Source organism: Henckelia pumila, chromosome 4 (assembly GCF_033568475.1).
Source record: "Henckelia pumila isolate YLH828 chromosome 4, ASM3356847v2, whole genome shotgun sequence".
NCBI lineage: Eukaryota > Viridiplantae > Streptophyta > Magnoliopsida > Lamiales > Gesneriaceae > Henckelia > Henckelia pumila.
Window position 1 is genome coordinate 6483976 of NC_133123.1, and position 27944 is coordinate 6511919.

Here is a 27944-nt window from a genome sequence, read left to right on the forward strand (position 1 = left end):
TATTATAAGGAAAAACTGTATTTTTCATCTTGTAATTTTGTCACTTTGCGATTATTATTTTCAATGTTATCAAATTTTTGCTTTAGTTCTGTATTTTTTTGTCAATTTAGTTTTTTTTTTCATTTGGGAGTGATAATGTGAAATTATCAGCATTATATCAATTCTACGTCAGTGGCAGCCGACAAGTTGGTCTTCACAACTAAAATTGCCAAAAAAAACAAATAAAGGAATTAAAACTATCAAAAACAAAGATAACGAAATAAAATAGAAATTTGCTCAAAATAAATTGTTAAAATTGTAAAAAGACAAATATACAGAACAAAAAAAAAGTTTTTCAGTATTATTATTATTATTATTATTATTATTATTATTATTATTATATTATTATTATTATTATTATTATTATTATTATTATTATTGTTATTAATTATCTCATATTTTCAATGTTTCAATTTAATTAAATTATTTTTGATCTTCTATGTTTGTTTCTTTATGTGTGTTTTTATTTTAAACATTCATCCCTTGAAGTGTTAAAGTGATGTTGTGCACATTAGCATCATATAAACGTCATATAAAAAATGACTAAAATTAAAATAAAAGAAATAAAATAGACTAAGACGAAAATTTGCAATTTTTTCTCTTATAAATAATCCCCTTAATTCTGATGACAAGTTGGGAAAATCCACTTGCAAAAATATCTGATTTGATAAAAGAGAGCACAACATTTGAGTTGACACTTAAAGAACGTCTAAAAAGTTAATAGTAATGCAAAAGGAGAAAAGAGATCGATATATCTAGAAATCTTTATCAAGTTTCAATGTGAGTGGGTGAGAAGTGCAGTTGAGGGCCCTCTAAGAAACACAAATTGACATATGAACCCCCCAAAAGCAAACTAATTGGAAATTAAATATAAAAATGAAAAACAAATAAAAGGGAATGAGCTAGCAGCTAGCTAGAGAAAATTCTGTCAGCAATTGAACTTATAAAATCAAGAACGAAAAAATTGAATAAATTACTATCGATATTCAATATTCTTCATTGTACACCGAGTAAATTAATCATCATGTTGACGCAATCGCCTCCAAATGAATAAACTATCGTCTTAGATATATGATGAATGGATACCTCATGAGATCCATGTTAATTATATAGGCCATAATTTGATTTATTTATTCTAAAAATATGTATATAAAATCTACCCATATATATCAAGAACAGTTTTTAGATGAAATTATATAATGTAAAACATAGAATATAGACCGAATTTAAATGGTTTTCTTTACAGAATGCCATAAATAGAGTTGGCCTCATAATTCTTGCAGAGGTATTTAATTATATGCCTTGATATATATATATATATATATACACACATAGATACATATACATATACATGTATATATATAAAGATAGTGTGTGTATGTAAAAGATCTACTGTTCCATTCATTTCTGTACCATTTAGTTCCAACCTTACCCTTTTTCTTATCTTGGCATAATCTCCTTCTCACAAAACTCAGATCTTTACATTTCTGTCTCCACCATATATATCTTGCCTCGATTTGAATCTGTCTGGAAGCTCCATAAGTACTTATTATTTTTTTATCATATAATTTGTTTCAGAAAAATTAAAAAAAAAATATATAAACTTTATGTTTTGTCTTTACTTTCACCAGCTTGTTTTTGGGATAGGGATTTCTCACTCAGTAGGGTTTTTTTTTTTCTGGGGATCAACATCACCAGCAGGGGAGCTAGCGGCACAGCAGAAAGGACCAGATTCACAGGTTAAGATCAGGGTTGCAGTTGCTGAGTACTCTATATACCCCTATAGCTACCTATAAACTGCAAACCAAAGCTTGAATTGCTAGGTCAAGAAAAAAGGTATAGCTTGTTGATTTTTGAGTTTGTGAAATTTTAAGGAGCTCTCTTTAATCAATCAGGTGGAATATATCATCGGTGCCCGTATAAAAGGAGCTAGAAAAATCAAGAAAAATTTAAAGATCCGATCTTTTATGGAATAATATTATTAATTATGAAAGGGAGCGAGATAGTTCAAGTTGAAGGTGGGCATATCATCCGAGCTACCGGCCGGAAAGATCGACACAGCAAGGTTTTCACGGCGAAAGGGCCCAGGGATCGAAGGGTGAGGCTTTCGGCCCACACCGCCATACAATTTTACGACGTTCAAGACAGGCTGGGCTACGACCGGCCCAGCAAAGCCTTGGATTGGCTGATCCAGAAGGCGAAAAACGCCATCAATCAGCTGAATCATGAGCTGCCTCCTTGGAACCCCGGCACGGATAATAATGCAGTACTACTCGCTCCAAGCTCAGATTCAAATCCCAGCTCCGGCGAGCAAGCAAATGACCAGCTTCCTGAAAATACAAGTAATAGTACAAATCCAAGCTCATTTATTATGCAGGCTGCAGATGTGAACTCGATGAAATCTTTGTTCCCCACGAATTCTGTCAACTTTCCAGCTGATAATTTTTCCAACCAAGGGATTAATATTCTTCCTAGAGCTAATTCGATGTTCCAGGCGGGAGATCTGGGCCTCTCTCTTCAATCTCTACAGGCTGCTGATCATGAAAACAGTACTGAGAATCATCATCCTGCTGGTTCGAATTTAATGGGATTTCATGATCAAAGCAGCAGCTGGAATATGGAGCAGCAGGGATATTTTCCTCAGGGATTTGCATTTTCTCAAAGGGATCTCCTTCAGTCCAACTTATTTGCTCACTCTTGGATTCATAATAATGAGAGGCCATTTACCGTCGCCGCCGAACACAATTATCAACAGCCGGCACGCTCGGCGGCGGCGGCGGCCCGCCAATCTTCGGATTCCGGTAACCATTTCGACTTGGGTTTCCATGTACTTCCAGCTCAATTTTACCCCGAAGATGGTGAAGGAATCAATCGGTGACATGGTGTTCATCTATATATATATCTGCGGGTACGTAGCTTGATTTATCTTTTTATATTTTTTATATTTTTGATGTGATATGGCATGTAATCCTTAATCTGCTGGCAAAAGAATTAGGGTAATGTTACATGTACACGGACAACTACACGTTGGGTTATACATTGCACTTGAAATTACATGATTATCTTACATGCATTTTTGAAAGATTTTTTTCAAATAAAGTGCAGGGATAATCATGTAATTTCAAGTGCAATGCGTAACCCAACGTGTAACCCTAAGTGTACATGTAGCATTACCCAAAGAATAATTATTCATTTGCATCTTTTTTTAATATTTTGATTGATTTGATGGTTTTGCAGTGTGTGTGTGTGTTGTAGCAGTGGCGCAGATATGTTTCACCAATTCCGGCAGCTAAAAGAGAAGATATGTCATTTATGTTCAATTATTGTATCCTCTTCTTATTCTAAATAATGTTCACTCAATTATTTCGCTTTATTTTTTGCTCTATTGGACTAGCAGTATTTATGTGTAATGTCGGGTATTTCCAGCCTTTTTTTCCTTCTTATATTGAACCATTGAATTTTTGTTTTTTTTTTAATACGTTTTTCTATGTGTAGAAAATGTGTTCCATTTTCATTTATGAAATAGCCAATGTCATATACTAATGTTTTAAAAATAGGAAACTATAGTAATTTTTTTCATTTAAGTTTAAAAGGAAGCATATTGCATTATATATGTGTTCCAAATGGTACCAAATGTTTGGAATGAGTTGATTGTTATTATTTGACAATCATTACGGAAAGAAAAAAAGGACAACGACGACAACTACATACTTTCGTTCAAAAGAAGAGAAATCGAAATAGCTTTGACTATGGTAGTGTTTGGGAGAGCTTTTAAAATTTTGTGAAAGAAAAATTGAAAGATGCCTTAATAAAAGCTCTCTCAAACACTACTTATACATGTTAGAACTTAGAACACACACACACATATATTCATTCAATCAGAAGAGCAAATATATATATTTATTTAAAGTTGAACTATAATTAGGTAGTTTAATTAGAAAAATCTCAAGTGCTTTTAATAATTTAGAGTGTTTGGTCCTTAGGGGCAACTGCAACCTCTCCGGCAGTAGATCCTCCCTAGAGATTAAGAAAAGTGCTTGGATAAATTTAAAAATATAACTCTCTAATTGACATAAAAACACACTCATCATTTTTCAGATTAAACAATATATATTAATTTTAAACACAATAATTCCTTTGAGACGGATTAATTTTATCATACTGATCTCACACTCGACTTTTGAAAATATATTATTTTTTATGTCAAAATTATTCGTTTTATATATATATATATATATATATATATATATATATATATATATCAGTTCGATATGTATTACAGAAAACCCAATTATATCTATAGAGTTTTTAATGTGGTCAAAATTAGATAGTAATAATAAATTCTAAATACTTAAATTCCAGAAATTCAAATGGGGATCCAAAATTATACATCCACCCATTACTTATTCGACCCGATCTTTAAAATTCGAAATCACAGGGAAAAAGGAAATTAAATGTGGTGACAACGAGACATCATCCAGTGTCAACATCTCCCAGTTTTCTTGTATTAAATGTTGATTCCCAATTTCCAATCAATTTTTAAATAATTATAAGATTTTTTTTAAGAATATACAAGCACGCTGACGTACATACATTATTATAATTTATATAAATTTATTATACAAAATAGGCAACAAAACATTAAACGAATTAGCACGTCCAAATATAATTTATAAATTTAACACCTTTAAAAAAAATAATGAAAAAAGACAATAGTTTTGGGCCTCGAGCAAACAAGAAAGAACCATAAATTATCTGGGCTTCTGGAATTCGAAGGCCCGCGTAACCCAATAGTTGAGAGCACCAAATTTTAATGGAACTTTAAGGCCTACATTTCAACCATCACACTATAATTGGGCCTGCGCCTCCATGCTGACAGTTTCCACATTAACCTATTCGACAAAATACAGACATCAGTTAAATGCATAATATTTTGGATAAGTGATTATAATGTTAGTTTTTTAATAAAATATCCAAAACATCTTTATTGAAGTATTTGCAATTTACAAAAGATAGGGTTTGATAGTGAATTGTAAATGATAATTTTGGATAAAAGTTTGCATACCAAAATATTGAATCATTTTTAAAGAATCATAATCTATCGGATCTGCTTCTAGATTTGAATTAAACCGAATAGAAAAACTGTACATAAAATATCATCATTTAATTCTATTGCATCAGGATAACTCAATTGGAAATTAAAGAACAAGTGAAGTGAAATTAACAATGATTTATGCTGGACTTTTTTTGACACTGAAGCTTATTAGGTGTTTTTTAAAATAAATAAATAAATAATAATCATGTTATTAGGTGTTTTTTTTTCTTGAAGATCAATTCAACAACTCTTGCGCTATTGCTAAATTAAATTGAGGATTCATATTGGTCAGAAACCCAAACAAAATTATCCAATTCGGGAAGTGTTTTATTTTCTCAATAAATTTTTCTAATTTTATTTTAAGATATTAATTTCATCTCCCAGTTATATACTAGATCGCTTCCCTTTGTTAGCATCGGGACTCTTTTTCTTCTACTTGGTATTAAGACCTCTTAATTGTAGTTGCGACCTTTCAGTCACATTTTTCCTTTGAACATATATAACATTTTCTTTAATATCATTATCATGAATTAGTTTCTTTGAGTGCATCATTGGCTAACAATATATAAATATATATATATATATATATATATATATGAGTTTTGATATGTTGTTCATCCATCATATGCATTTAATGTTTCTCTCATAACATGATTTGTTGCCCTTGGGATTGCGCGCACCTAGAGCTCGTCACGGCCACCGGTCGACCAAGTTTGACTTGATCGTAGTTTGACCAACCTCGAATCGAGCTCGAGTAACTCAAACACTAGTTTAATTATTAAAAAAAATTAGTTGAATTTCTATATATACTACCCTTTTTTATGTTAATTGGTCCTAACTAAATAATCTAGCCTCAAATGAAATAATATGAAATATATTCTGAGAATTTAAGCTTTTTTTGTAGAGCGTCTACGAATCAATTCTTAAATTTTTCTTAACAAAATTTCACAAATTTTTAAAATTTTGTTAAAAAAAGGCTGAAAAATACTTCCTATAATTTCTCCAAAATGCTACCTAAATATGTATATGAATGACTATTCTATAAAAAAAAATTTAATATTTCAAATGTTATTTTGAGTTATATTATTGTCTTTCATTCAAAAACATTTCTTAATTGTTTTTTAAAAACTATATTTTGAGAATTACTTTTGAAAAGTATTTTACAAAAATATTTCCAACTATATATTTTAAGTTTTTTCACTTATAAAATAAGAAATTGCATATCTAAGTAATATTTAATGTTATATCAGCATTATGGCAAGAAATGAAACGACTAGCTACCGTTCTTATTGAACTAAAATATTGTTGATTTTACTAGACATATCCTTTTTTTTCTTTTCTTTTTTTTTTTTCCTTTTTTTTTTCAATTTTATAGATAACTCACAAACGAATTATATTTTGTAATCGTTTTACCTTAAATTAACTAGGTGTGTATATATAAAAAATAATGACAACTAGGTGCATGTCACGCAAGAAAATCGTTCGGAATCCAAATGATAAGTCAATCTTTACACATTGCATAGCCATTACGCTTAGATTAAGGGGTGCGAGCGACTCCGAGGAAACTTCATCATATACAAAAATACAAGGTGTTTGTCAAAAAGTCAATGCTCCGATTTCTAGTCAACACCTTGTGATTTACGGTGTTCTTTCGACTCACTCACACGCAATCCATCCATAAAATATCATCAAAACCCTTCGACTCGCATTTCTCCTTAAGCATCCAAAAACATCATCCCCCTTTAATCCATCTCGGATTTCACATGGGAGACCACGACAACAACAGCAACAACAACAACAACGGATTTTCGTTTTTCGGCAGCAATGATAGAAACAATTACGACGCTAATAGTAGGATCATGATCACGGCCATTATATCATTATCATTCGTCGTCCTTCTCGTCACGCTACTTCACGTGTATGCAAGATGCGTGATCCGCCGCCAATCTCGCCGCCGGGAATCCCTTCGCCGCCTCGGCTTGTTGAGAACCTCCGCCATCGTCCACACCTCCGAGCCACCGAAAACGGGCCTCGACCCGTCTGTGATCGCGTCCTTACCCGTTTCAGTATTCAAGCAAACAAGGAACTCCATCGAGTGCTCCGTTTGCCTGTGTGCTTTGGAGGATGGCGAAAGGCTTAGGCTTCTGCCGAATTGTAAGCACAGTTTCCACGTAGACTGCATCGATAAATGGCTCGGTTCGAATTCCACCTGTCCCATTTGCCGCGCGGAGGCTGAACCAAGGCTGGTGCCGGAGCCGAGGGAGGGAATGGTGGTGCCACCGTCGGCTCCGCCGTCCGAGGGAACTTCGGATGGCCAATCTTTGGCGAAAGCAAACGGCGGCAGTAGTGGATCATCATCAAGCTCGAGATTAAATTCGTTCAGAAGGATGCTTAGTAGAGAAAGATCATCCCGGAGGATTCAGAATCATCAATCATGTGGACAAGATGAGGCTTTCCCGGATCTTGAGAGGCAATGATAATATTGTAAATTATATTCACTTCATTGTTACATAATATTTTTACAGATTACATACAGTCAGAGCCGCAAAATTTTTCGGGATGTTTTCTTTTGTTTGTAAATTTGTCTTTTTTGTAATTTCAAAAATAAGTGTTGAAACTAAGAAATTAAAATTTTGATTTATTGTAAAATTACATGTGAAAAGGGTTCCTGAATTTGGTAAACTTATGTAATAAATAGTTTGGTGATTAGCTTGGACGGCAAAATAAACAATGGCATAATTGTGTATCAAGTCAATGAATCTCTTTGGGTTGGGTGGCACGATGTGAAACTAGAGACTAGATGCATTTTTCTAATTGTGAAACCATTGACTAAAAAGGAACAAACACCTACTTTCATATAATTTATTAGTAAATAAATAATTTTTAGTTCCCTGTTTGCGACCACTCTTTGCAAAAAAATTGGGATTCATGCTCGTATAAAGGGTGAAGTAGCTTGTGTAAAATCCAAGTATCCAAAGTTGATATTATATCATATTAACCTTGAATATTGAGTCGTTTTGGTAAAGACTCGTGCAACTCTATCCCGAGATTTATAATTTAATAATGTTCCCCTTTGAAGACTCGACATAGGCTCCCAAAAGCTATGTAATTTAACGTATTGAGATACTTGCAATTTTAGTTTTATATTATTTGTTTTGTTTTGTTTTTTGTGATTTTGGTAATATATATTGTCTAATTTTATTTTTTATATATAATTTAATATATATCTTTCGTAACATGATAAGGTGACACAATTGAAACTAGTTAGACGTCACATAAATGTTACATCATCGCCACGTCTGAGAAAAAAAAAGAAACAAATCGAGACCAAAAATCATATAGAAACAAATATACCAGAATAACTTAGCATCCTCTACAGTAACCAAGATTGAACAAGATATTTTAGCTCCACGGTAACCAAGATTGAACAATTAATACTCGAGCTAGTTTGAATTGAAGCTTAAAAACCACCTCAACAGGGGATATGATGAGTTTGGGTTTAGAAAGTAACTTCGGTTTGGATACACATATATTTACAACGATTTATAAAAATTGATATCGATATTTTAATGGTATTCCATATATGGTATAAAAACAATAATCGGAAATAAAAAATAATAATTTGTTATCATCATGGAATGAAATATATAAATAAATAAAAGTATAAAACGCAGGTGGAATGAGAACACGCTAAGGTGCGTGCCGCTTGCGCACTTCAATCTAATCAAGACTCAATCTTTTCTTAGCAAGTCAACTTAATTTGAGTACGACACTTTGCAAATTGCAACTTAAATCCCCATCTTTCGCAGAGTTTAATTCAAATAATAGTATTTGGAACATCAATATTAAGTAGATGATAATCACAACAAGATGTACAAAGATTAGTTCGAATGCGAAATTTTTATATCACATCATTCATTACATAAAACCGTTGTTATTTAGCGTTTTTTTTAATCTGGAGACAGGTAGGTCCATTTGCCAAAATTTTGGGGAATTTTACTTGTGATTTCCTAAGACTAACACAAGTTTCAGCCCACAAAAATGGACTCAGATTTGGAGTCACTACTACTGCCAACATAGATCTAATGGAGATCTAGATTACAACACGCTCACACACAATACACAGAAAACACACTTATACCTGAAGATGGGCTAGTGTTCCATCCTGGTAATGCCCCCATGTATATGAAGAAAACAGGGAAATGGGCGAAAATGAATAAGGGGAAGCACCACAAAAGTGACAGAAAAGTTTGCGTAACAGAGAATCACTCACCGGGTGATTCTTTAAGCGTGGGATTGATTAGAAATATATATCCGATATCCGAACAAGAAAGGATTGTTACATACAATTAACTACTGTATCCATCCACCAATCTTGTTCTGGTCACAAAATTACTAGCCGGATCACAAATAAGAGACTAATGGAGATAGATATCCCCCAATCCCCTCGTCTTGAGATTGAATTGCTGGCACTCATATCCGCGGTGGCCGACCCTGCGCCTGTCACTGAACCATTGAAGTTTACACTGCCCCTGCTTAAACTGCACAAATATACACAACCATCAGTGTTAAAATGCGAACTCGATCGGAGTTCATCATCCAAGCTAGGCTTTGGAATTGGGGCTTTCTATCGAATTTATGTCCTAATATTTACTTGAAATGATAACAGATTAACGTTTTTGCTCTCTCTGGTGCTGCAAGCTCATTTTCTTCTAACAACTGACATTCAAAAACAAAGAACGAATTTTTAACGAGGTCTTCTGATACAAAATTTTGCACAGTAGCTTACCTGGATGGAAATTTGCAATTTTTATAGCCTGAAACGAAATGAAAAAACACACACTAAATTAAACAAACAAAAAAAAACTGGACACATGATTTAAAATCGAACAGAGGTGAAAGAAAAAGGTGCCAAGAAATTCAGAGAGCTTACTGGGGTTCAAAGAAGTGACAGCAGCAGTGTTGCTAAAGTTACAGCTGTCATCAGTGAGACCATTTCTTATGAAGTAATCATTGAAGGCAAACGAAGCCATACGAGGGAGGTTGGACGAATCGTAGCAGGGCCCGCCATTTTGAATCGGCGCGCAATTGGCTCCGCCGGGCCCGCATGCCCAATCGAGGCCCGACTGCAGGGCCTTGTCCTCCGCGTTGTTCTTGGCAACGCACCACAGCTCAACAGAAGGCATTCCTCCGCCCCCGCCTCCGCCTCCTTGCGCGGTAACGGCGGAGATGAGACAAAACAAGAAGAGATGTAGAAGTAGAACCCCCGCGAAAATTCCAGCACCCATAGCTCAGAGAGAAGGAGACGTGGAAGAGTGGGGGAATTGAATTGAACTCCAAGAAAAGCGAAGGACGAGGTTTTTAATCTGCAAGAAATGCGACCGTTGAGCTTCATTGAGAACTGAGCAGACGCACGACACAGGCAGAGTAACGTTGTATTTTTGTTTGTATTTATTACAACCTTTTGTATCGATTTGGACAAAGAGACCCCTCAGCTGCTTATCATTAATTATTTTTTCAGATCTCCCTTTTACTTAAATGGGATAATTTTCAAAATTTCGTGGCAAAATCTCGGTTCAGTCCTAAATGTTTGGACACATTCCCGATTAAGTCCTAAATGTTTGGACATTCTCGGTTTGATCCTAAATATTTCTCAAAAATTCCCGGTTCAGTACTAAATGTTTATACGTTCCCGATTTGGTCCTAAATGTTTTCCAAAAGTTCTCGGTTCAGTCCTAAATATTTTTACATTGCCTATTTCATGCCAAATATTTCTCAAAAGTTTCTGGTTTGATCATTTCATCTACTTGTGTGTTAAAACTAAAATCGGATATATCAGCATTTTTCAAAAGAACACGAGTTTGAATATACATGGTGGCAAGAGAAGTTTTTTGTTCAATACGCTGCAAGGAGTTTTTAAACAACAGCACCCCGATGTCGCCTCTTGTTTCAAGTTCAACTCCTCATCATTTCCAAAAGAAAATCACCAACAAATCACAACAAAATGAACTACACTAAAGAATCACTCCCAAGTCCCAACACCACCACAATATCATAAAGATGGAATCATAACAGCGTAACCATTCCAGGTGATGGTGCTTGCCATTGCTGAGGATCACGACGAACAGGGCCTCGGGGGCATAGTAGATCCTACGTGGGCAAAGTCGGGCTTTTGCAACACATAATTTTTATTTAAACCATATGATTTTGATTATAAGTTCGGTCTATTCTTATGTCTAAAATATTGAAGATCATAAAAATATTATATCCCGATTACTGAAAAAAAGACTAGAGTTCAGTAAATCCGAATCTAGGATCATCAATGATCAAACTAAAACCAGAACAATCTGGATTTGGATCATGGAGGGCATGGATAACTAGTTGTGCATCAGATTCCATGGTTACATTATACCAAGGGAAAAAAATGATGATTATTTATTGTCATTATAATAAATATACCATGTAATACATTTCATTTATCACGAAATCCAAAATTTTCGGGACCCTGTAGATAAGTAAAAAGGAGCCGAGCATTCATGGAACATTTTATTTTTATTGCTTTGTAGATATAATTTTTAGAAGATTATATTATTATTTAGAATATTAGTTCAGGTATTTCTCGGTTTATTTCATAAGCAACAGAGAAAAAAAAATGGAAAAAATGTGAAACCAATCAAGAGAACACCCGAATTCACCTCCATGGATTCATTATGTCCTCTGATTTTAAGCAGCCGTGAAGGAAACAGAAACCACAGACAAAACATACATACACAATAGACTTGCCGCAGCTAAACAAAAGTGGGAAACAAATATAAAAAACATGAATCCAACTGACTTACCAATTAGATTGGTTAACCACTCTTGTTAACTTTTGCAATAAAAACATCTCAGCTAATCAGTTTCAAACTTCACAAGTCATTTTTCAAAGAAAAGCTTCCCTTACCATGATGAGTAAAACTATACGGATGGAATATTTCGTGGCTATTTCACTTCTTTGTGTCCTCTGTAATCCTTCGCGTGCGTATTTTGGCAACGATGAAGGCGAGGACATCATGGATACCATGTTGAAGAGGTACCAGGCTTGGCTGATAAAATATGGACGAAGATATGAGAACAGAGATGAATGGAATTTGCGATTCGGGATTTACCAGTCAAATGCAGTATTAATTGATTTGATCAATTCTCAGAATCTTCCTTACAGAGTTGCAGATAATGGATTTGCAGACATGACTAACCTGGAATTCAAATCGAGATATCTGGGTTATAGGAGTCGTGGCAAGTGGCAGGCAGAGGACCCAAACAACTGCACGTTTGATGATTCTTCAGCGCCGGATAGCATAGACTGGAGGAAGTTTGGCGCTGTTACTCCAATCAAGAATCAAGGAACTTGTGGTAAAATAAACATCTAATATCATGTTTTAGCCTTGTTAATGTGCCGATAAATGAAAATAATCAAAATCTTATTTCACAATTTAGTAAATATTAGCGGTAACATCATATACTGGTTACACCAATCACACTCTCGAAAAAATTTATTCTACTTCTTCTATGTCAAGAAAATATATTTCCTTAAATGGTTCTCAGATGACACGCTAGTAAACGCCAAGGAAGGGTAATTGTAAGTCTCGCAACAACTTATTAAAGTTCAACTATCGTTGGCGTGACAACTGAGAATCGTATTAAAATGCAAATGTTTAACTAGACATTATTTTGCCAATGATATCACAAACAGAGATTTCTCTCAGGGAAGAATGGTTAAGAGAAACAACTGTATACTGATAGCCAAATAAACATGTTTCATCACAGGCAGTTGTTGGGCATTCTCCGCAATAGCGGCAGTGGAAGGCATCAACAAGATCAAAACTGGGAAATTGGTGTCTTTGTCAGAACAAGAGCTTGTAGACTGTGACTACAAGGGAGAAAATGAAGGTTGTAACGGTGGATTCATGGAAAAGGCATTTCAATTTATAAAAAATAATAATGGCATAACCACGGAAAAAAACTATCCTTATCAAGGGGTACGTGGAAGTTGTAAAATTAACAAAGAAAATGGAGTGACAATAAGTGGGTATGTATCAGTACCTCCTCAAAATGAGAAGGCCTTGCAAGTTGCAGCGGCTAAACAACCAGTATCAGTAGCCATTGACGCTGGAGGGTACGAATTTCAACTGTATTCTAGTGGGGTCTTGTCTGGCTATTGTGGAAAGGATTTAAATCATGGAGTTGCAGTTGTGGGCTATGGTGTAGAAAATGGTGAGAAATATTGGCTTGTGAAGAACTCGTGGGGGACTAGCTGGGGTGAAGAAGGATATGTCAAAATTAAGCGTGATTCTTCTGATAAGAATGGTGAATGTGGCATAGCAATGGAGGCCAGCTACCCCACTAAAGGTTGAAGAATGTTTTGATGGCAAAAGCTAGACACCAGGTCATGCCTTAGATAAATAATTTCCACAAACATAAGTTATACGATCAGGCAATAACTCTTGGGTAAAATAAAGTAGTTTTCGAAACTATTATACAAATAATACAAAAGTAATTGGAAGGCTATTTGTTATTAATATTATTGTTTAAATTATATAAGATCTTGCAGATGATTTTTTGGACGCATAGAATTCAGAGTTAATACTTGCAAACATGATTTTTTTTTTGGTCATGTGTAGGGCATCATAAATTTCCTTGCTAAGTGCATCACGCTTTTGGATGGAGTGATTTGGGCTTAAGAGAAGGATTTGATGGATTAATTACAAATGACTCCATTTCGTGACAATTTAAAATATATTAAATTAAATTAAAAAATCACAATAATACAGGTTCACTTGAACATCAACAAATTTGTGATGCATCATCCTCCGAAATTAGTTATCTTTCTACATACAAGTAGGTAAATAGGCGTGGAAGATGGAGATTAGATTATCAAAGCCATAAATTCAAACAAAACTCAATTGTGAATGTAAACATCTACTAAAACATTTCAATATCATATCCACAAATATGTAAATGAGAACTTTAACATTTTGCAATATCAAAGCCATGGATTGAGACAAAACTCAAAGATGGATGTGATGTCTACTAAAACATTTCGATCTCATCTTTACAAATACGTGATTGCAGTTATAGTAGGTAATCTAACTTTTTCAACGAAGTACTTACATATGTCTTGAAAAAGCTCGGAACAACAAAACCTGATAATTGATTCTGCTATCACTCCAAAATCCAAATGCTTTTATGACCGATCAAGCCAGCTTATTGCCAAGGGTAATGCCCAGCAAAACATGCAAAAAGAAACAGACTTTCAGCTTTGCCAAAAGCATTCGAAAAGAAATTAAGATGCTAAGATTTTAATTCTGCAAATCTCTTCCGCACAATATTGGCAAACTCCAATTCACCAACACTAACCAAACCCTCAAACACCCGGTGCCTCTCTTTGATGTATGGTATAAACCCTCTTCCAGTCATTCTAATGACAAACTTTCCGGCCAAGACGAAATGACGTCCCTCTAAGCAGCCCTCGAGAACCGATTCATAGGCCTCAAATCCAATATGCACACCCTCGCCTTCTAAAAACTCAAGCATATCTACTGATCTCCATATGTCCCTATTAGCACGCATTGCACCAATTGCTTTTACCATGGTATCTTGCCTTGGATTCAGTCCATGCTTGCTCACCATTTCCTTCACCATTCCAAGAACCTCATGTATCATTCTTAGCTCACTCATGTCACCAATCAAAACTCCATAACTATCCAAATCTGGAATGCAACCCGCCTTGCTCATGCCTTGCAAGACTTTAATCGCTTCTTCTAACCGATCAACTTTGCAGAGCGACGTAATAAGGTAATTGCAAGTCCCACAGTCAGGGGAGTACCCAATGGAATGCATTTCAGATAGGATACCAGAAACAGACTGCAATTTCTGCACGCGCGCAACCCATGCATTGGCAAGTAGTAGATGAGTTTGCGGAACAGGAAGACAACCGGAACGAAGCATTCGTTGTAGGACAGCAAACGCAAGTGGGAGAGGGTTCGAGCCTTCAAGAACGTAGGATAGGAGAAAGGAATAGACACCATACAGTCTGCCACGGGGTCGGACACAAATTAAGGACTGTAAAATTCCATCAACCACATGAACTCGATGGCTTTCGGTAAACTTGGAGAGAAACGCAAAGGGATTTGGGTGTCGACCAAACGCTTTCGAGGCATCGAGGAGCTCGGGTAATTGCCGGTAGCTATTCGCTTCAACTGCTGATCGTACGGATTCTTCCAGCGACGGTTGTGAAGATGAGGAATGAGCTAAGAAACGTCGAAGGAAAGCCAAAGTCCAGCGACGGGACAGCGAGCAAAATTTAACAGCTGCTAAAGCCATGCTTCATGAGGGAGAGAGGACTGAAGCATTGGAAGACCAGTCACGAAAAAGGAACAAGAGGCTGGTTGAGGAATATGGTCGAACACCTGCTGCACACTCCAACAAGTCATTCTTCCCACGTTACCCACCTAGGATTTTTTGACCACTCCATTTCGCATAATACAATCTCTTTAAATATATATATATATATATATATATATATATATATGGATAATAAATACCTCTATAATTTTACCGATCGACTTAGATGAATGTTCAAAATTAATGATTTCAACAAATTAATAAGATAACAATTTTTTAGAAGGATCTTGTATAAATTTATAGACTCATAAGTATAATAAATTAATGAGTCATTAAAATTACAAAATAACTAATACATTTTTGTAAAGTGTGTTTTATATAATTGTTTTTTTTTTCATGAAATCTACTTCTATATTGTTTTTGTTTATAAGTGAACTATTATTTATTTAATTATTAAAAATATTGAGTATCACTTGTGTGTGTATATATATAATCAATTATATATATATATATATAAATTTAAATAATGTGATGCAAGTATTTTTTTATTTTTTTTTTTTTTTTTTGAGAGAAATGAACTTCAATAAAACTAGAAACCACAATCAAGTTTTACAAGATTAGCAAGCCATTGAGGTATACATCTATTAGTATATTCGAAAGGAAGGACAGAACAGACTTTTTGTGTCAAGCCAGTGAAACATAAAATTGTGATAACATTTATGTTACGTTGAATAAAAAATACATTTTGAAACAAAAATTATTAATTTATCGATTAATTAATAAAATTTTAATAATTCAAACATTATTAATTTATAGAGATTTGACGTATTACTAAATTCATCGGGTGTAAAGTAGATTTTATTTATTTATTTTTATCTGAATAAAATCAAGGAAATTTATCGGTATACTATAAATAATGACTAATTAGGCAATCACAATCTGAATAATACAAAAAAAAGGAAGAGTGGGGGCAGTGAAATGAAATGAAGCTATATAAAGGTTTGAATTGAATAGATCGTGGGTTCCTCTGTCCCTCTTTCCGAAAACGGGGCACCCTTTTACATTTCTTCGCTCTCTCTCGCAGATATACCAACACATTCATGGGTGCGTATCGAGCGGACGATGACTACGACTACTTGTTCAAGGTTGTGTTGATCGGCGATTCCGGCGTCGGAAAATCCAATTTGCTCTCCAGATTTACTCGCAACGAGTTCAGCTTGGAGTCCAAGTCTACTATCGGCGTCGAATTCGCCACTCGAAGCATCCGCGTCGAGGAGAAAGTCGTCAAGGCTCAGATTTGGGATACCGCTGGTCAAGAACGGTATTATTACTCCGCGTTCTATATTTTTTTTTTATGTGGAAATGACTGTACTATAATCCGTGGAGGTTTGCGTTGGGGGGAGGAGCGCTTTGTTTGTTTGATTGAGATCTCTGCCTTGATTGCTGCAATGATGATTTTTCCTTTTGGATTTTTTGAGATCTAGGGTTTTTAAGACAGCATGATCTGTTTTGTAGCCGTTGATAGCCTAAACGGATTAGATCTGTCGCTTTTTTAGCTTAGATCTATCTGCATTTTGCAATGGACGGTTTTAGCTATTTCTGATATCTGCATTTTATATATTTTGTTAAAAGAATGTCAGATTTTATCAGACGAGATGGATTTCCCTCCATATATGTTGCATTTGGCATTAGATTTGTTAATGGATTAGAAAAGTAGCGACAATTAAGGTTGTGAAAAGCCGGATGAGCTGAAGCCCTCAACATTGACTTTCTGGAGAATGTTTTTTTATGGAACCAAGATAAATTATCCGTCAGTGTTCTGGTATACTTGGAAATTTTAAATCATTAGCACGCGATTATTTAAGTTTTGGTATTTCCAAATACGAAAACATACTGGAAATCATTGACACCGTGAAGTTTGTTTTAAGTAAACTTACACGTCTTGAAAATCAGTGGTGTAACTGTTGTAAGGTGACTTTTCTGTCAAGAGTAATGACATTTACTAAATCTATGCATATTGTTGGCCTTCATGCATGTTATTGTAATTTGTTATGACTAGTCTATATAATGAACCAAACTTTAGCTAATTGCATGTAGCTTAATGTCTATCATCATTTTTCATGGAAAGACCAATTGGTATTCCTTGTAACACCCAATAGTGGTGGCATTTGGGTTATTGTATGCAATTATCATTTTTTGTGGAAAGATCAATTGCTAATTGAGAACCAAGCTGCCAACAAAAAGTGGCATAATGGAAGTATGTGGACGTGTAAAATTCTGTGTACCTAGAAACACGAAGTGCATTAACTAACTAAATGCCATATAATTTCCTGTTTTTCTCTCTTTTTGACGGAGTGGCTAAAGAAGGTATTGCGCTCTTAACATTTAGCTATATGTAATTATCTATTGTGTGATGTCACTTTTCAGAAAGTTAAAGCTATGATATTCACATTAGAATGTGTATGAATCCATGTATATGACGGCAAAGGTTTTGTTAGTATCTCAAATATCTGCTGTTTGAGTTCTCAAAGTGTTTGTTTTGGCATAGCAAATGTGAATCAAACTTTTGTGGTCGCCATCGTGGTTTATTTTTTGGTGTTAAATTTTCATCTAAACTATGCAACCTATGACATCAAACCTAATACGTGTGCTATTTGCTGAAGATATCGTGCAATCACAAGTGCCTACTATCGAGGAGCTGTTGGTGCATTGCTTGTTTATGATGTTACGCGCCACGTTACATTTGAGAATGTTGAGAGATGGTTGAAGGAACTGAGGGATCATACAGATGCAAGCATTGTCATCATGCTTGTTGGAAACAAGGCTGATTTACGTCATTTGCGTGCTGTTTCCACTGAAGATGCAACAGCTTTTGCTGAGAAGGAGAACACATTTTTCATGGAAACTTCTGCCCTGGAATCATTGAACGTGGAAAACGCCTTCACAGAAGTGCTTACTCAGATACATCGTGTTGTCAGCAGAAAAGCACTTGACGCGAGTGAGGATCCCGCTACTCTACCCAAAGGGCAGACCATTAATGTTGGCTCAAAGGATGATGTTTCAGCAGTAAAGAAATCTGGGTGTTGCTCTACTTAAGAAAGCTAACTACTCAATGCAGCTACATTTTTTTAATGAGTTTTTTTATTCTGGTATCTGTTTGATGATTTCATTGTATACATCAATCACTTGGATTATTTGGCCCCAAAAGTCAAACTCGTCGGCATACACATATTTGTTCAGCTTAAAAAGATACCCCTCAGAGTAAGGCTCTCACTCACTCCTTCACATTTTTTAATCATCGTGATCTAATGTTTCCTGAAAGAGTATTATTTGTTGGTAAGTTTGAGACAAGATTATCGTAGGTTGTCGATTCGAATTTGAAATTAGATATGTAATTGGAATTGCAGTTGCTGTATGTACTCCGGTTTGATGGTTGATTATGAGATTTGTGTTTTTATGAAATTCAAATTTTCTACTACCCTTTTGTTACAACTTACAAGTGTCTGTTTAGAACGTTGCTTTTTGTGGGACAGGTACTTAGTCATTGTCGTATACATGTATGTTTTTCAGTGATTTTTAATGGGGCCGAAACTGATTTTATACGAATTACGTGGCCAGTTTTGGGCATCTCATTTGTCTCTTCATTTTGATGTCTTTTTCAATCAGCATGTTTTTATGGCAGGAGATTTGAGCAGTTTCAAAGACTGTTTTGAAGAAAGAAATGATTACTACAAAATACGAAAATTTACTTGCTGCTTTTGTTTTCTTAATAAAATAAAATTATATTAAATAAAATGTTTTTCTATACATATCACAGAGCATTTTCAAAATGCTTTTATGCTCATAATTTCTACCCTACACTATAAAAAATCACAAGTTGTCCCTTGGGTTTTATTTAATGTATCTTTTTATTACTTTATTGTGTACCCTCAAAATCATAATGCAGTCGCGTATTTGTGTTCACTTCCCATACATGCAAATGTTTGGCCTTGTTCAATGGTAAATACTAAATATAACTGAAATACATTGGGGAAAGACAAAGCTCTTTCTCGCACTCTTGCGGCTAATAAGATTGAACTCGATCATTCCGCAGGTGCACGTTAGTTATCACTTTCGTTATTAGTAAATGTATGGTAATTAATTCCCTCAAAAAAAAGTATGGTAATTAATTAAATAATGCAGCAATAAAGCGTAGAGAATGGATTATAGTCCAAAGCCTAGTTTTGGATAAATTCAACCATAACATAAAGAAACAATTGAGAGCGAGATTATCTAAATCCGAACATGGAACATATTCAGTAAAGAAAATGCCCGAGGTTCGATGATTTCACAATCCAGACAAATGTGGAAACACCCTCGGACTCTTCTCCCCACGGATCAAAACAATAGTATGTTTTCGAATTAGAACAAGTATACATCCGATAGGGGATCAGTCACGCTCACTAATGGCAGTCAAGTGCTCTTCAATCTCCTCAGTTGACAATACTCTGAACACTGGATCGTCTTTCCTCACAACACCTACCTGGTATAAACATCAAAAGATGTCAGCACGATTCAACTCTCACAAAAATATAACTAACATTTCTTCCAAAAAAAAAACTAAGTTTTGGAAAGCAAACCATATCCATATGACAAAAATGTAGAAAGTCAATGTTCTCTAGATGAGTTTACTCGGTGAGTAGTCATTAATAATATACAGAACTAAATAAACAACAAAAGGACCATGACTCCAGTTTCAGAAAATACAGATACAACGAAAAGGATACCTCAATCTCAGTAGCTTTGAAATCCTCCTGGAGAACAGACTGCAGTGCAGAAATTGTTGTCTGCAGTAGAAGGCATTGCAACATTAGAACACAAGCTCTTGAGATCAATAATGTTAATGTAGCTGAACTTCTAACCAGGAAGTTTGTTTAATAAGAAAACCTAAACAAAAGTTTTTTTTGTCTCCATGAATAAACTGAACAACAGAATGCATTAGATTTCAAGAATTTTGGAGGGAGGGTCCTCCCTTGGAGGATCAAAGAAACATTAAGCAACTTCAAAAAGCTTTCAAGACAGCTTCAAACTTCAATAATCAAGAGCAATTGTACTACTGTCAGCTGTTTTAATGAAACTTTTCTTTAAAACACTGATATCATCCAAAAAGGTCCTTGACCTAAATTTAACCAACACGTATGGCATTCAGCCTAGCAAATAATACACTCAGAATCCAAAATCAAGAATTATTACTGAGGACTGGATATGCAGTGAACCTAATTTATTACCCGTATGGTTTCTTCATACGAGAATGCCTGATCGTTTTTCATTTTCTTCTCTAGAAAATTAATGGCTTCTTGATCTTTTGCTCCAGCACTTGTCGCCTGCCAGAAATAAATGGAAGATAATACCGAATGCAAGATCAAACAGTCTTGAAGAAGAAGATTACTGCTACTCTATGAGTCTTATCACAAAAGTACATGTCCCTCTCATAAACTAAATGCTACAAGTTATATAATTGACTTCCATCTCAAACTCCATGACAATCAAATAGAGTCATTCGGTTGTGAAGGTGAGAGTGGTAGACAGTACTCTTACTTAAGGATCTGTAGGAAGCACCGTAAAACAGTACACATCACAATTCACAGCCAAAGGGAACATGGAAAGGAGAAAACAACGGATATGGAAAAGACATCAATCACCAAGGTGTCATGACTAAAATAAACACAATCACAACTCAGTCATGATATCATCGTTCATCCAATACCACAGATGCATTGCGATGCTGGTCGCAGCATTCAAGTTTCAAGGGAAGCTAGCGACTCGTGACAAGCCTAGAATTTTGTAAAGATATTCCTAAAACCTGGAAGAGAGTAAATTCACAATGCCAAAGAAACTAAGAAAATTAATCAGTTAGAGCCGTTGCATAGAATAATTGCACTAGAACTTGAAGAGCCATGTGCATCAGATTCAACATTCTCGAGTCTAGGCCAAGTCATAAGTTTGCACGGGCATTCAAAATGCCTCACGGGTATAGAATTAAAAATGACATATCTAACTAACCACCATAGACGTTAGTGTAAGACTTGAGAAAAAAAAATGACCATTTGAAATTCTATTTCCAGAAAGCCCCTGTTGAAGGTTTCATGGATTCTTTCATAAGAAGATACTGCACTAGATGTCCTCGAGATTTCAAAATTCGGTAATAATATTGCTTACAAACCAATAAAATTAAGGAAAGGACATACGAAGTTCTCCATTAAGCGAGCGAACGGCAAAGAAAATAATACATATTCACAAACATATAGAACAATTAAGATAAATGTAGAAATTAAACGATTTTTAAGTTTCATTCCAAAAGATGGCACGACCATGTTACCTTGTGACCGTAGAAATGACCGGCAGGATCACACTTGAAGAGCTGAGGGCCCTTCTCTTCATCAATACCCAAAATCATAGCAACTGCACACATTAAAAGACACGTGAATATAAAGTTTATTCTACTACAAGAAGTCCTATAAATATGTGTGTGTAATAGCAGAAATAATCTGCGACTAACCGATTCCAAGTGGTCTCATATAGGCATGTTGTGTGTAAACCTGAGACTTGTCAGCAATCCTGTAGAATTCAAAAAGTATGATTCGAGTGAAACTGAATAATTAACAGCATGAAGAAAAAATTCATCACAATATTTTTATCATAAAAGTGTAAATCTTTCAACCATTAAAGAATTCATTGCAACAAAATCCCAAACAACTACCTATAAGCACATGTTTTGAAGATCCGAGCATAGAATTGTCACACTAATTTCAGGAAAAATAAGAGACAACAGAATTGGGATAGTTTTGCATAATTGGCGGGCAATCCCTCACACAATCCTAGGATTACATTGTGCTAAATGCGTCCACATAATATATGAGCATTAAGCAATCAGGAACACATGATTTATCATCAAAACTGCTCCGCCTCAACAAACATCATAGAACACATGCACCATCAAATAGGAATTTCACAGCAAAAAAAGGGTAAAATGAACATACTATCCCTTTAAAACAAAAACAAAAAAACAACATACCATCGCGCCAATGCATCAACAGGCATTTCATAGCCATATCTAAAGCGAAACTCAGCAGCTTCGCTCCTTGCTTGTTGAACCAAAGTCCTCGCATCAGCTGGAAGGGGACCAACAAAAAAGATCAAACAAACCAACTTTTGACAATAAAAATGATATGGAAGAACATCCAGCTGCATAGCATGTATAAAATATGGGTTTTCAACCCAAATTGAAAGCAAGGCCAAAACAAACAATTTTCCAGGCTTGTTTCATATATTCAAACAATAAACTTTTGTCAACAAAATACTTCGTTGCACAGCATAAGCCCGTAAATCAATTATAAAAACTGTAAATAAGATTTAAATCAACAAATACTTAGCTGACATTGTACAGCTCGTTCACGATGGTTAAATAAATACATCAACGTGACCACCAGCATGGAACCATAGACTTTGCATACCATATTATAACAATTGCGAAATGCACCAGTTATGTACCTGTCATGCCTGTAGCCAACAACCCGAGGTACTTGGTGATTGAAAACAAATGGGTGACACTCGTCTGATCTAAAAGCTTGTCCTGCACACTCGTCCACAAGCATCAAGTTTAACAACTTAAAACTACTGAAATTAAATAAACACTGTTAAAGATAATGAATTTTTCCCAAAAACTAACAGGAACTTTCTTCTGAGTGACAACGCAGACGGAATCCGACCCGCGGACGCCAATCGAAGTAACTCCGGCGGATTTGACGGCCTTAAAAGCATACTCTACATAGTTTATTCGCAAAAAAAATAAATCAAAAACCCTAATCCCAAGAAAAACAAACATCGGCAGCTGAAAAAATGAGGAAATAACAAAATTTGATTAATTAAAGAAAAAGCGTACCAACTTGATAGAGACGACCTTCAGGAGAGAAGATCGTTATATGGCGATCATATCCACCTCCACTTCCACGGCTCATTCTCTTGGATTTTACTTCTCAGTTCCGATCGCTTGAATTTGAGATTTCGAAATACCAGAGAAAACCAAGGGTTAACACAAGTAATGAGAAATAAGAAGCTTTGTGCCCAAGCAGAGTGGAGCACAAGTACGAAAATACCCCCTCATTTTTTTATTAAAAAAATTTGGAAAATCATAACATTTTTGAGAAATGACGGTGGAAGAAAAACCATTTATGCAAAAGTAAACAAAGATGAAAAAAACTTGGCTTGGCAGTGGAAGATTGTAGGTTCTTAACCTCGTAACTAGTAACTACATTCCTCTTTTTTTATTTTTGTTTATAGATCAACGAAACAAACGACGTTTATTTTAGCTAAATCAGGTGGTTCTTCATCTAATAGTTAAAGACGGATTGTTGATCTGCCTTGGTTTATCATTTTGGTGTATTAACTTTTGTTGGTGATGATATTTTATTTCAAAAAAAAAAGTGAAAAAAAACATAGAAAAGAAATACGCAATCAGATGAATAAATAAACTATTAAAAAAAATTATAACGAAAAAATGTATAGTTGTTATCATTCGATGTTTATTAGATAAACTATGTACTAAAGCAGCAATACTCTACAAATCGGGTTAGTCACACAAGTCTTATCGGACAAATCTTATATGACATACTTGTTCGATAAGATGTTGTCACGAGAAACCAAATTTCTGAACACTACTAGTCAAAGCACTCATATTTCCCATCAATTACAACTTATATTTGTTTAAAGTAAAATGATAGAATAAAAACGATATAAAATTATATAGACAACAGAAATTGGGGGGAAAAAAGTGTAAAGTTTGAAAATTTGTTCGGAAAAAAAAAATTGTTAAATCCTTTAAATAAGCTAATGAACAACATAGTTTTTGCATTAAAGTGATGAAATATTTTGATCTGTCTATTTTCCATTGACGTAATGTTATGATTATTAGCAACTAATGAATAAATTTAACGTATACTACACATATACGGGTTTTTACACAATACACTCGAAAAAATAGTTATATTAAACGTATCTCGTTGATTCTGTGCTTTAACAAAGCCGAAGGGGAGTTAGCCCAGAAAAGAATTCATGCGAGCCCAAATTGAAGCAAAATGCAGCCCAAAACGTTTTGTATGACTGTAATATTGCAGGCCGAAATCCGACTACTTCAGACCAAAAAAAAAAAAAAAAGAGTATAATACCCACTGGGCTTTTGGGGAATTGGGGTGGATGAAATGGTAGTTCAATAAATAATAAATAAATTTTAGAAATAGATCGCTTGAATCTTAATTAAATTTTTATTACTCGAATCATAAATATAATATTATATAAATACAAAATTTAAAACTTAATTATTTTATTAATTAAAAAAATTAAAAATTTAATTCTTTTATCTCATAGAATCACCTAACCACATGATCGATTCTTCATCTCTCTTATAAAGAACATAAAAATTGGTACTGGTTGATTCGAGTGATGAGATAAATAATACATGGATAAGTAATATAATGTAATATAAAATAAATAAAAAATGATAGTTAATATGGTATTTGATTTGATTGATAGATTATAGTTTATTTGATTTGATTGATTAAATTTTATATAAAATGATAAATTATCATTTTGTCCTTTCAAAAATAAATAAAATATGCATAATATTATTTATAAGGGTAATATAGTGATTTAAATTCAATGATTTGATTGATGTAAGATAAATGATTAATTATTTGATTGATGTAAAATAAATAATAAATAGATGGATAAATAGTATGACCAGAAAAACGTCATATTGGATAGATAAATTATACATAGATTAATAATACTCATACCATAATTCATTTCACATAACTTTTAGGTATTGTTTGAGAGAGCTTCTAAGAAGCACTTCTCAACTTCTCGTTGACAAAATTTCACAAAATTTTAAAATTTTGTTAATGAAAAATTGAGAAATGCTTCCTAAAAATTCTCTCAAACACTACCTTAATATTTTACTAGGGTAGTTGTATAAAATAAATAAACTGTATAAGCACGCAATATATGTAAAAAAAAGTGGTAGTATAACTAATTTTATAAGAATAGGTCTCTTGTAAGACGATCTCATAGATATTTATTTGTGATACGAGTCAACGCTACTCATATTTTAAATTAGAACTAATATTTTTGACATATACAAGTAATATTTTTATTGATAACTTAAATAAGAGATTTGTTTCATTAAATTAATATGTGAGACCGTATTACATGAATTTTTGTCATATTACAAAACGTAATATAAAATTGTCTCACGTATCAGTTTTGTAGGGTGTGTTTCTGATCAGATTCGACTCATGAAAAACTATTATTTTATTATCAACATAATTTTTTATGTTTTAAATATAGATCGAAGATAATTAGATTTTAATGAAACCAAAAGTATGGAGCGTGTGGAAATGAAAATAAAGATTTGAAAAGATAAGGTGGGCGGCGCGGCACCTGGTTGGCTGGTTCTTAGGCAGACGCGTAGAAGGGAGCATGTGGACACGTGTCAAGTGTGGGAAATTTAAAAAAATATAAGTTGATTATAAATCTAATTTAACTTTATTTTTTTGTTGAAATTTTAACTTTATTTTGATGTAATGTTAATTAAGAATAAATTCTATATTCTATATTCTATATTAATTAAAATAATTGAGAAATTATTTAAGGCATCGTTTGGTTTGAGTTATGGTATAAGTAATATATAGATAAGTAATATAATGTAATAAAAATAAATAAAAAATGATAGTTAAAATAGTATTGAATTTGATTGATAAATTATGGTTTATTTGATTTGATTGATTAGATTTTATATAAAAATGTTAAATGACTATTTTATCATTCTAACAATAAATAAAATAAAAATTATATTATTTATAAGGGGTAATATAGTAATTTGAATTCAATGATTTGATTGATATGAGATAAATAATTAATGATTTGATTGATTTAAAATAAATAGTTAATATATGGATAAATAATATGATGAGAAGAACGTGAGATGTTATGGGATGAGTTATACATATATTAGTAATACAGTTAACAGAACGGTACCTAAATATTTTAAAAACAGTATTATGATTTCTGTGTGTGACTATATATACACACATATATATATGTAGATATATATATATATATATATATATAGTATGCATATTTTATTTTCTCGGTGAAATGTAACATTTTAAAAAACGAAATACATAAAATTGGTGAGCTTTTTAAATCCATTATTATTTTTTAATTATGCATGACTGGTATCAATTTAGAGCCGTCAATTTGGGTTAGGACCGTCGGGTTGGCCCGGTCCGCCACATAATTTAAGTGGGTGTTGGGTTGAAAAAATTTCAACCCAACAAAAAGTGGGCCTAGATGGGCCAACCGCCTAGGCCCGCGACCTGCGCGGGTTGGCCTGCAGCGTTTCTGAAGAATTAATAATTTATTTTTATTTTTATTGTGATATATGTATAAAAGTTGTGAATTTTTTTTGTATTAATTACTTTATATAAAATTTACATACATGAAATCAATAATTAAAATTTTTATTAATATGTTTCTATTAATATTTATTTATGAAACGATATTTATAATTAATTATAATATTATTTATTTATGTTTATTTGTCATGAGCCAACCCACGGGCCGACCCGCCTAACCCGCAATCCACCTTGGGTTGTGTTGGGTTGGGTTGAGGATTTCCAACCCGTCAGGATGGTAGGTCGGCCCGCCAACAACCCGCCAAAAGGCGGGTTTTTGGTGGGCCGGCCTGCCCCCGCCATAGATTGGCCCGTTTAACAACTCTAGGTATCATGAGCCGGGTTTTGTTCATGCCACCCGCAGGGTACTATCCTGTGGGCGACGTGTAACCCCATGATTGGTTAAAATCTGTGTGTTACATGTGAGATCCACTGATTTTAACCAATCAAAATCCGCCACGCCACCCATCAAAGCACTATCCTGTGTGTGACATCGACTTAACCCATGCGCGGGCTAATGATTTTATTGAATTTTTAATTTTTGTAACCGAGTGTGTCATTTATTTATATTCTATGGTAGTTGGTTGAGCCAACTATAGTTTTAATGTTTTATAATCAACACGAAGATCGATTTTAGTTTTTTTTTTTTTTTTTTCAAAATCACATAATTAAAAATTTAATATCATTGTGAAATTTTCATCATTACGTGATTTAAAAAATTCTCATCATATGCATGTATGTTTAACAATTGATTTGAAAAATAATAATGTTAACAAGGATATCAATTATTTATGTACATAATTTTGATGATAATGACTGGAATTGACCATGGTAACATTGTGATACAATGTAATTTATTCAATATCAATAATATTTCGTTGTAAATTAAATTTATCGATCACAAAAGACATGATCACTGATTGTATCCTTAAAGAATT

The 27944-nt window shown here is 34.0% G+C and overlaps 7 protein-coding genes across 13 annotated transcripts; 4 read left to right on the forward strand and 3 right to left on the reverse strand.

Annotated features, from left to right (window-relative positions):
- The first annotated feature begins 1427 nt into the window (after nucleotides 1–1427).
- LOC140865355 (transcription factor PCF5-like) lies at nucleotides 1428–3553 on the forward strand. Of its 7 annotated transcripts, none has more exons than XM_073269968.1 (4): nucleotides 1430–1581; nucleotides 1738–1778; nucleotides 1935–2947; nucleotides 3277–3553. In XM_073269968.1, exon 3 carries the CDS (start codon nucleotides 2027–2029, stop codon nucleotides 2915–2917), a length of 891 nt encoding a protein of 296 aa, XP_073126069.1. In that variant the 5' UTR covers nucleotides 1430–1581; nucleotides 1738–1778; nucleotides 1935–2026; the 3' UTR covers nucleotides 2918–2947; nucleotides 3277–3553. The 7 variants fall into 7 exon arrangements, with proteins under 7 accessions (XP_073126068.1, XP_073126065.1, XP_073126064.1 ...); XM_073269969.1 differs by having other exon boundaries at nucleotides 1434–1581; nucleotides 1741–1778; XM_073269967.1 differs by having other exon boundaries at nucleotides 1428–1875.
- Nucleotides 3554–6748: 3195 nt separating this feature from the next.
- LOC140866234 (E3 ubiquitin-protein ligase ATL41-like) lies at nucleotides 6749–7873 on the forward strand. The gene has a single exon (XM_073271178.1). The coding sequence runs from the start codon at nucleotides 6898–6900 to the stop codon at nucleotides 7609–7611; it is 714 nt and encodes a 237-aa protein (XP_073127279.1). The 5' UTR covers nucleotides 6749–6897; the 3' UTR covers nucleotides 7612–7873.
- A 1434-nt stretch (nucleotides 7874–9307) lies between these two features.
- On the reverse strand, nucleotides 9308–10660 carry LOC140866665 (PLASMODESMATA CALLOSE-BINDING PROTEIN 5-like). Its single transcript, XM_073271697.1, has 3 exons — nucleotides 10068–10660; nucleotides 9924–9951; nucleotides 9308–9675 (listed from the first exon to the last, which is right to left on the reverse strand). The coding sequence occupies exons 1-3, from the start codon at nucleotides 10420–10422 to the stop codon at nucleotides 9519–9521; spliced, it is 540 nt and encodes a 179-aa protein (XP_073127798.1). The 5' UTR covers nucleotides 10423–10660; the 3' UTR covers nucleotides 9308–9518.
- Nucleotides 10661–12030: 1370 nt separating this feature from the next.
- On the forward strand, nucleotides 12031–13725 carry LOC140862943 (KDEL-tailed cysteine endopeptidase CEP2). Its single transcript, XM_073265972.1, has 2 exons — nucleotides 12031–12526; nucleotides 12941–13725. Exons 1-2 carry the CDS (start codon nucleotides 12079–12081, stop codon nucleotides 13525–13527), a joined length of 1035 nt encoding a protein of 344 aa, XP_073122073.1. The 5' UTR covers nucleotides 12031–12078; the 3' UTR covers nucleotides 13528–13725.
- Nucleotides 13726–13869: 144 nt separating this feature from the next.
- LOC140866063 (pentatricopeptide repeat-containing protein At1g06270) lies at nucleotides 13870–15630 on the reverse strand. Its single transcript, XM_073270932.1, has one exon. The coding sequence runs from the start codon at nucleotides 15494–15496 to the stop codon at nucleotides 14465–14467; it is 1032 nt and encodes a 343-aa protein (XP_073127033.1). The 5' UTR covers nucleotides 15497–15630; the 3' UTR covers nucleotides 13870–14464.
- An 853-nt stretch (nucleotides 15631–16483) lies between these two features.
- LOC140894579 (ras-related protein RABA1f) lies at nucleotides 16484–18995 on the forward strand. The gene is made up of 2 exons (XM_073303127.1): nucleotides 16484–16838; nucleotides 18181–18995. The coding sequence occupies exons 1-2, from the start codon at nucleotides 16618–16620 to the stop codon at nucleotides 18611–18613; spliced, it is 654 nt and encodes a 217-aa protein (XP_073159228.1). The 5' UTR covers nucleotides 16484–16617; the 3' UTR covers nucleotides 18614–18995.
- A 790-nt stretch (nucleotides 18996–19785) lies between these two features.
- Nucleotides 19786–23598, reverse strand: LOC140863480 (proteasome subunit alpha type-6). The gene is made up of 9 exons (XM_073266939.1): nucleotides 23439–23598; nucleotides 23226–23320; nucleotides 23048–23129; nucleotides 22572–22668; nucleotides 22056–22114; nucleotides 21876–21958; nucleotides 20785–20880; nucleotides 20284–20343; nucleotides 19786–20039 (listed from the first exon to the last, which is right to left on the reverse strand). Exons 1-9 carry the CDS (start codon nucleotides 23512–23514, stop codon nucleotides 19947–19949), a joined length of 741 nt encoding a protein of 246 aa, XP_073123040.1. The 5' UTR covers nucleotides 23515–23598; the 3' UTR covers nucleotides 19786–19946.
- Nucleotides 23599–27944: the final 4346 nt, after the last annotated feature.

What these genes read in the sequence shown, in the direction of transcription:
- LOC140866234 (XM_073271178.1), top strand. Translation starts at nt 6,898, where the DNA reads ATGGGAGACCACGACAACAACAGCAACAACAACAACAACGGATTTTCG.
- LOC140862943 (XM_073265972.1), top strand. Translation starts at nt 12,079, where the DNA reads ATGATGAGTAAAACTATACGGATGGAATATTTCGTGGCTATTTCACTT. An exon ending in CAAGAATCAAGGAACTTGTG is followed by an intron (nt 12,527 to 12,940) that starts GTAAAATAAACA and finishes GTTTCATCACAG; the next exon opens with GCAGTTGTTGGGCATTCTCC.
- LOC140866665 (XM_073271697.1), bottom strand. Translation starts at nt 10,422, where the DNA reads ATGGGTGCTGGAATTTTCGCGGGGGTTCTACTTCTACATCTCTTCTTG. An exon ending in TGTCACTTCTTTGAACCCCA is followed by an intron (nt 9,952 to 10,067) that starts GTAAGCTCTCTG and finishes ATTTCGTTTCAG; the next exon opens with GCTATAAAAATTGCAAATTT. An exon ending in AATTGCAAATTTCCATCCAG is followed by an intron (nt 9,676 to 9,923) that starts GTAAGCTACTGT and finishes ATATTTGTGCAG; the next exon opens with TTTAAGCAGGGGCAGTGTAA.
- LOC140866063 (XM_073270932.1), bottom strand. Translation starts at nt 15,496, where the DNA reads ATGGCTTTAGCAGCTGTTAAATTTTGCTCGCTGTCCCGTCGCTGGACT.
- LOC140865355 (XM_073269964.1), top strand. Translation starts at nt 2,027, where the DNA reads ATGAAAGGGAGCGAGATAGTTCAAGTTGAAGGTGGGCATATCATCCGA.
- LOC140894579 (XM_073303127.1), top strand. Translation starts at nt 16,618, where the DNA reads ATGGGTGCGTATCGAGCGGACGATGACTACGACTACTTGTTCAAGGTT. An exon ending in GATACCGCTGGTCAAGAACG is followed by an intron (nt 16,839 to 18,180) that starts GTATTATTACTC and finishes TATTTGCTGAAG; the next exon opens with ATATCGTGCAATCACAAGTG.
- LOC140863480 (XM_073266939.1), bottom strand. Translation starts at nt 23,514, where the DNA reads ATGAGCCGTGGAAGTGGAGGTGGATATGATCGCCATATAACGATCTTC. An exon ending in TCACTCAGAAGAAAGTTCCT is followed by an intron (nt 23,130 to 23,225) that starts GTTAGTTTTTGG and finishes ACGAGTGTGCAG; the next exon opens with GACAAGCTTTTAGATCAGAC. An exon ending in CGTATGAAGAAACCATACGG is followed by an intron (nt 20,344 to 20,784) that starts GTAATAAATTAG and finishes CTTCTACTGCAG; the next exon opens with ACAACAATTTCTGCACTGCA.